Source organism: Uranotaenia lowii, chromosome 2 (assembly GCF_029784155.1).
Source record: "Uranotaenia lowii strain MFRU-FL chromosome 2, ASM2978415v1, whole genome shotgun sequence".
Classification (NCBI taxonomy): Eukaryota; Metazoa; Arthropoda; class Insecta; order Diptera; family Culicidae; genus Uranotaenia; species Uranotaenia lowii.
In genome coordinates this window covers 420,271,290-420,279,774 of record NC_073692.1, presented here as the reverse complement: position 1 = coordinate 420,279,774, position 8,485 = coordinate 420,271,290, and the positions used below count along the sequence as shown (strand labels likewise).

At 31.8% G+C, this 8,485-nt stretch overlaps 1 protein-coding gene across 2 annotated transcripts; it reads left to right on the top strand.

The window, feature by feature from the left end:
• The first annotated feature begins 4,524 nt into the window (after positions 1 to 4,524).
• LOC129749915 (fasciclin-3-like) lies at positions 4,525 to 5,999 on the top strand. 2 transcript variants are annotated; one of them, XM_055745040.1, is made up of 5 exons: positions 4,525 to 4,802; positions 4,894 to 5,105; positions 5,174 to 5,503; positions 5,566 to 5,751; positions 5,814 to 5,999. In XM_055745040.1, the coding sequence occupies exons 1-5, from the start codon at positions 4,639 to 4,641 to the stop codon at positions 5,996 to 5,998; spliced, it is 1,077 nt and encodes a 358-aa protein (XP_055601015.1). In that variant the 5' UTR covers positions 4,525 to 4,638; the 3' UTR covers position 5,999. The 2 variants fall into 2 exon arrangements, with proteins under 2 accessions (XP_055601015.1, XP_055601014.1); XM_055745039.1 differs by having other exon boundaries at positions 5,171 to 5,503.
• Positions 6,000 to 8,485: the final 2,486 nt, after the last annotated feature.

Here is an 8,485-nt window from a genome sequence, read left to right as displayed (position 1 = left end):
GAATTTCAATTAAAGTTAAGATAAAAAAGTTATTAAGCTTCAAAAATTGGTTAACTTTTTTAAGGGTGATATTCATCACTTTTTTAATGAGGCGAATAAAGTCCGACCAGAACACTCAATGTGAAATGCATGCCGTTTCGTCAAATAATGACCGATTTTAACCATTGTTGTTGCGCTCGATTGCACTTTTTAATGTTTTTCTAATATTTGAGTTCGGATGATATTCACTTGATAGTTCGGAAAGAAGTAAGGGCGGAAAAATGCTTGACAATTTAAATAAATTGCATAACCACAGGGGCTTAGGAACCTGACTGGACGATTTGTGATGTCAATAAAAAAAAACAGTTTTCATCAATAACTTTGGTTCCCGTCAGTCGATTTCTTCCAAAAACGATTTTTCTTAAAGCCTAGATTATGAAAAATATTTCATCTCAAGACTGCATTTCGATAAGAGTTTAGAAAAAAAAGTTATGAGGCTTCAAAAATAGGCTAACTTTCTACGGTGGTATTCATTACTGTTAATGAGGCGTCAATATGTTCGACCGGCCCAACTCATCAACAGTTATGAATACCATCCTTTAAGAAAAACCGTTTTTGAAGAAATCGGCCAATGGAAACCATAGTTATTGATGAAAAACAGGTTTTTCATGTTTCTTCCGAGCAAAATGTCTCAAAATGCCATACAAACTTCAGTCTCGTTGAGCGACCCCTTGCCGTAATTCGATCTGTCCCAAATTTGGCATGAGATCTTGTACTAGGACTAGAATCAATTTTAACCTAAAGCGCATAATATTGCACAGGTTTTAAATTTTCCACACAAATTTGGGGCAGTCTATTGTACATATATCCGCCTTTGGGCGGGGTTTATGTTTCATCTTTTCTACCTAACTCAGAATCTTTTTTTTCTCAGAAAATCTTTTCAGAATTGTTGTTATTCTCAGAACCAACCGCCAACATTTTTTTAGATCGAAAAAGACATGGACCAACGTTTTATGATGCCAATGAAATGATAATTTTTCGAAAAAAGGTCCTTTTTTTATTTTTCTCACGTTTATATTATATTAGCTGTAGCTTTCTTTTGATACAGAATGAAGGTTAATATTGTTAATTGATTTCAACAAAGTGTTTTATTCGGTTTAGAGTGAATTGTGTTTAAGTTTGAAATTTCTTTTTTTTTAATGTACGCATTACGTTTCAAAGAAATTTATTTGAAAACTCTGTTACCGTACATGCTTCGAAAAGAAGCAATTGCTACGATGTTGTGTATAATTTGAACTTTGTTAATTATTCTATGAATAAAAAAAAGATTTTGAATAACTTCACGTGTCAATCTCATTATTTTTTGTAATTAAAAACACTCTTAACATCTTTTAATTTAAATTTATCTTTTAATTGGCATCACAAACCGTCCAGTCATGTTCCTAAGCCCCTGTGGTTATGCAATTTATTTAAATAGTCAAGCATTTTTTCGCCCTTACTTCTTTCCGAACTATCAAGTGAATATCATCCGAACTCAAATATTAGAAAAACATTAAAAAGTACAATCGAGCGCAACAACAATGGTTAAAATCGGTCATTATTTGACGAAACGGCATGCATTTCACATTGAGTGTTCTGGTCGGACTTTATTCGCCTCATTAAAAAGTGATGAATATCGCCCTTAAAAAAGTTAACCAATTTTTGAAGCTTAATAACTTTTTTATCTTAACTTTAATTGAAATGCAACCTTCAGATGAAATATTAGTCATAATTTAGGCTTTAAGAAAACCCGTTTTTGAAACAAATCGGTCGAGGGAGACAAAAGTTATTGACGAAAAACTGGTTTTTCATGTTTCTCTCGAACAAAATGTCTCAAAATCCCATACAAACTTCAGGCTCGTTGAGCGACCCCTTCCCGTGGTCCGATCTGGCCCAAATTTGGCATGAGATCTTGTACTAGGCCCAGGACCAATTTTAGCCTGCAGCGTATAACTTTTTCAAAAGTCGGGTCATTTGGGGCAGTCTAGTGGACACCCTTTATTTCTCTTGTTTCCCAACCGATTTCTAGTTTTGACAGACAAAAACACAAGCGTCGGCGTAGATTTCTCGATTTATAGTTACGAAAACCTTCTTTTGTAACTCAAATATGTTTCTCAGACATTATTCACCTACAACTCTTGAGTTTTCCGTTATTTAAAGTCAAATAAAAACAATCCTAAAAAAATGTTTGGGAAAGGATTGTTGATCAGCTTCAAATTGCTAAAAGAAATTCACTTAGTGTCCAAGAATGCTGAAGTTAGGCGCTAGAAGGTAAGGTTTTTAGAATTTTTTCAACACGTATCCGGGCTGGACAAATTTTATATGGGAGAGTGGGGAATCATGGGTCACTTTTTTTCATTGTTCCATAACTTCTTTATTATAAAAGATAAAAAGAAAATAAAAAATGGTATGGTTTTCTACATTTTCTAGGTATCATAAGGTATTTTTCTAAGTTTTTTAATAAGTTATTTTCCCCGAATTCTGACTGTTTGAAAAAAAGCATTTTTTTTTGGATTTTGAAAAATGGTGGGAAATCGTGGGCCATCAAATCCAAATTGACCAAATAACATGCAAAGCTTATGAGTTGATCCAAAACTGTGATTTCCTAATTCATTCCGTTATTTTAAAGCAATTTCAGATGATGAAATAAAAAAGAGCGCTGCGTATGATCGCATAGATTCCAAAACCTGGCTCGCGAACGTTTTGGCAAAATTTCTTATATAGGATGGACAAAATATTTTTCATTACTCTTCATTTTGCATAAGAAAACTTTACAGATAGGAAAAACGTATTTTAAGTTCTGAATGTGTATAAAAACATAAAAATATAGGTGATTCAAGATGTGTGGCCCACGATTCCCCACAAGCTATGATTTGCAAATTGGTTGCGTTTGCGTGACTTATTGATGCTTCATCAAAAATTCCTTTTCCACGTGAAAGATCATGACAAAAGTAAGATCATAAGCGTATGAGCATATTTTTGTTATGTACTTTAGGTTCCCCATCGATGAAATTAGCGGGTGTTTTTTTAATTATGTAAGTAGATTTTTCTAACTTTTTTTAGCTTGATAAATAAAAGAATCAGATGATGCGTATTTCAGTCAACAACATATAGAAATATATGCTCACGCAAAGCGACGGCGATGACAGTTGATTTGAGATTTTTATCTCAACACTCATCGGAGATATTAAAAGTGGCCCACTTTTCCCCATGGCCCACGATACCCCACTCTCCCCTACACAAAACTTGCATAATCCGGGTATTGATCTGAAAATTAACGAGCAAAAATCCGAGCAATATAGGCGAAAATTTGGTCAAAAGACAGAAATAACTCAACAATAGAAAAAAAACGCAAAATAAATTTAAACACCAAAATTTATCGACAGATTTTAAATCGTATTTTTGGTTTCCAAAAAAACCTTTCTTTATTATTTTTATAAAACTTGCTCAGAAATTACGTTTTTCGAGGAATAAATAAAAAATCGTTACAACACAATTTGTTTTTTTTTTATTTGGTTTGCCAAGTAAAGTGAATAATTTCTGACTGTTCCCAAATTTTAACATTTTGTATCTGAGCAAACCCGGATAAAACCGAACAATCAAGCAGCCTTAATAGAAGGATATATATTTTTTTTAAAATTTGAGGATTATAAGCACAAAAAATGAAAAAAAGTGGTGCAACCCGTACTTTTAAATCAATGAACCGTCAAAATTGCTTAATTTATACCAAATAAATTTTGAAAAGAGGATTGAAAAGTTAACTTAATTTGGCACAATTTCGCATCTGTAGATTTTTAAAATAGGAAACACATAATTTTTAAAGAATTTTCAAAGGAAGCTGTTTTTCTACTTTTTGTAATTTGCAATTTCTCAGATTTTCTTGCACTTATATTCTTCTTTGCACTGGATTTTGAGTGCCAAGTGTGCAAAATATATCCTTATGTGCAACGCTTAGCTTCTAACTTCAGCTTTGTTGGACACTAAGCGGATTTTTTGAGCATTTCGTAGCTGATTTACTATCTTTTTTCAAAGCATGTTTTTTCGGTTATTTTTTCAAAGACTTTAATTGACGGAAAACTAAAGTGTTGTAGCTGAATAGTGTCTGAAAGCATATTTGAGTTACAATACGAGGCTTTCAAAACTGTAAATTTAGTAAAATCGGTTGAAAAACTAGAGAGTTATATTGGTTTTAGTCAGGAGTGTCAAATTGGCACTCCAGGGACATTATGGGGGTTAAGGTTTAAAAGGCGTCCTTAAACGTAGAAACGAAACCGGTCAATGATTTAATACAGTTTATATGTCATCATCTGTTTGGAATGCTCGATTTGAAAAAATTCTAACTGACCATCATGTAAAATAAGTCGCATGAATTGAAAAAGTTCTAGAATCATCCGAATCAGCGATCGAAACAGCGATTAGCATCGTCCAAAGAATCCAAACAATTGACTCCCAAAATCCTAATTTATAAACCCCATCAATTGATCGAAACACCATCCAGTCGAGCGACGATCGTCGAGTCGAGCAGAAGTCCCAAACCCCAGCCATCGGGTCGTGAATTTTCGTTGTGAAAGTCTCCAAAATTAACACAAAATAAGATCAGTGAATTAATTTGCCAACAGAATGTGGAGCTCAACGTTAAGCTTTGTGGCCCTGATGGCCCTAATGGCGAATACGCGTGCCTTAGAACTGCTAACGGAACCGAAAACAGCTTTCGTGGTGGAAAATGATAATAATGTTAATTTGCTGTGCAAAACTCCTGGAGGGCAGCCGATAGATTTTTGCGTGTAAGATAAGCCGGTTCTTGTTATTTTTTTTTTGTTCGAGGGTTCAACTGCTGCTCTTAATTTATGAACGCGGATTTTGGGTTATTTTTAGGGTGAGCATCCCCGGAGTTAAGGCGCCATTTGCGGCAAGTGATCGACTGCCAAGTCCAGTCGATGGAATCACGTTCTTTGGTGACGGTTGGGAAAAGGGATCCTGTGGAGTTACTTTGGCCACGGTTAAGAAAGAAAATGAAGGATCCTTCGAGTGTTCGGTGTCGATTAAAGGGGAGCTGGTTAAGGGCAAAATTGATATCAGTTTCCAGCGTAAGTTGTTTTTTTTTCTACTTGAAAAACCAAACAGTCATTAAAGTGTTTATTCCGATTTGAAGCAGTTCCTCCGGAGCCCCCAGTCATCGAAGTGTCTAGCAACGTGGATGACAGTAATGGCGAATTCGATTTCGGAAAGCCGCTGACTGCTAGGTGTATTTCACGCAATGGTTGGCCAGCAGCAAAATTGTCCTGGTATCTGGAGAGCAGCCCAATCACAAACGAAATCGGTGCTCCATTCTACGAAACTGCCAATCGAAGGACAACGGTTCAGCAATTTTTCCGGAAACCTGTTACAGTGGAGGATAATCGAAAGCGATTGATCTGCCGAGCTGAACACGTGGCCTATCCAGGTGGTTACATGGAAACCGCGCTGCCGATCAAACTCAGGAAAAGTAAGCTCTCTTCGGATTTGTGTTCTCTATTAGGTGTAAGGACTAAATTTTATACATTTCAGATAACAACAATGTCCTGTCTAAGAGTGATGACTCTAAGGATAGTCCTATTCAGCCCTTGAACCCACAACTGCTTGTTTCCAGTGATATTAAAACGCAAAATGGCGCATTCAAAGTTGGATCGGATATGGTGGTAGAATGTGTGTCTGAATACGGACGTCCAGCTGCCAGTTTCCTGTGGTTTTTGGGTGACAATAGACATGAAATAAAAAATATAGGAATATTTAATCACTTTAAAACCTATTCACAGATGATACACTGATCTACGAGGGTCTATCGGCGCCATTCCTAACGAAAATTCCCCCGGGAGCGATCAGCGTTCAGCAGGTTCTCAAACGGAAGGTACAGGCCAGTGACAACGGAAAGACTTTGATCTGCAAGGCCCGACATCCCACCGGAACTACCGAAACGAGGATGAAGATTTCAACCTTTTAAAAAGGATCAGATGACTTAAAACTCTATTTATTCTAATTTAGTTTTAGGAAATAAATCAACAAAATAATCCTTATTTTTTTTTTATTTTGAACGTATTTTTAAAATTTTTATTTTGCGTTCCGATGAGTTGAAAAAATCATCTAAGTGTGTGAGAATAAAAAAAAATCATCATGAAACAAAAAAGACAAAAATGACAAAAATGACAAAAATGACAAAAATGACAAAAATGACAAAAATGACAAAAATGACAAAAATGACAAAAATGACAAAAATGACAAAAATGACAAAAATGACAAAAATGACAAAAATGACAAAAATGACAAAAATGACAAAAATGACAAAAATGACAAAAATGACAAAAATGACAAAAATGACAAAAATGACAAAAATGACAAAAATGACAAAAATGACAAAAATGACAAAAATGACAAAAATGACAAAAATGACAAAAATGACAAAAATGACAAAAATGACAAAAAAATGACAAAAAATGACAAAAATGACAAAAATGACAAAAATGACAAAAATGACAAAAATGACAAAAATGACAAAAATGACAAAAATGACAAAAATGACAAAAATGACAAAAATGACAAAAATGACAAAAATGACAAAAATGACAAAAATGACAAAAATGACAAAAATGACAAAAATGACAAAAATGACAAAAATGACAAAAATGACAAAAATGACAAAAATGACAAAAATGACAAAAATGACAAAAATGACAAAAATGACAAAAATGACAAAAAAGACAAAAATGACAAAAATGACAAAAATGACAAAAATGACAAAAATGACAAAAATGACAAAAATGACAAAAATGACAAAAAATGACAAAAATGACAAAAATGACAAAAATGACAAAAATGACAAAAATGACAAAAATGACAAAAATGACAAAAATGACAAAAATGACAAAAATGACAAAAATGACAAAAATGACAAAAATGACAAAAATGACAAAAATGACAAAAATGACAAAAATGACAAAAATGACAAAAATGACAAAAATGACAAAAATGACAAAAATGACAAAAATGACAAAAATGACAAAAATGACAAAAATGACAAAAATGACAAAAATGACAAAAATGACAAAAATGACAAAAATGACAAAAATGACAAAAATGACAAAAATGACAAAAATGACAAAAATGACAAAAATGACAAAAATGACAAAAATGACAAAAATGACAAAAATGACAAAAATGACAAAAATGACAAAAATGACAAAAATGACAAAAATGACAAAAATGACAAAAATGACAAAAATGACAAAAATGACAAAAATGACAAAAATGACAAAAATGACAAAAAAATGACAAAAAATGACAAAAATGACAAAAATGACAAAAATGACAAAAATGACAAAAATGACAAAAATGACAAAAATGACAAAAATGACAAAAAATGACAAAAAAATGACAAAAAATGACAAAAATGACAAAAATGACAAAAATGACAAAAATGACAAAAATGACAAAAATGACAAAAATGACAAAAATGACAAAAATGACAAAAATGACAAAAATGACAAAAATGACAAAAATGACAAAAATGACAAAAATGACAAAAATGACAAAAATGACAAAAATGACAAAAATGACAAAAATGACAAAAATGACAAAAATGACAAAAATGACAAAAATGACAAAAATGACAAAAATGACAAAAATGACAAAAATGACAAAAATGACAAAAATGACAAAAATGACAAAAATGACAAAAATGACAAAAATGACAAAAATGACAAAAATGACAAAAATGACAAAAATGACAAAAATGACAAAAATGACAAAAATGACAAAAATGACAAAAATGACAAAAATGACAAAAATCACAAAAATGACAAAATGACAAATGACAAAAATGACAAAAATGACAAAAATGACAAAAATGACAAAAATGACAAAAATGACAAAAATGACAAAAATGACAAAAATGACAAAAATGACAAAAATGACAAAAATGACAAAAATGACAAAAATGACAAAAATGACAAAAATGACAAAAATGACAAAAATGACAAAAATGACAAAAATGACAAAAATGACAAAAATGACAAAAATGACAAAAATGACAAAAATGACAAAAATGACAAAAAAATGACAAAAATGACAAAAATGACAAAAATGACAAAAATGACAAAAATGACAAAAATGACAAAAATGACAAAAATGACAAAAATGACAAAAATGACAAAAATGACAAAAAAATGACAAAAAATGACAAAAATGACAAAAATGACAAAATGACAAAAATGACAAAAATGACAAAAATGACAAAAATGACAAAAATGACAAAAATGACAAAAATGACAAAAATGACAAAAATGACAAAAATGACAAAAATGACAAAAATGACAAAAATGACAAAAATGACAAAAATGACAAAAATGACAAAAATGACAAAAATGACAAAAATGACAAAAATGACAAAAATGACAAAAATGACAAAAATGACAAAAATGACAAAAATGACAAA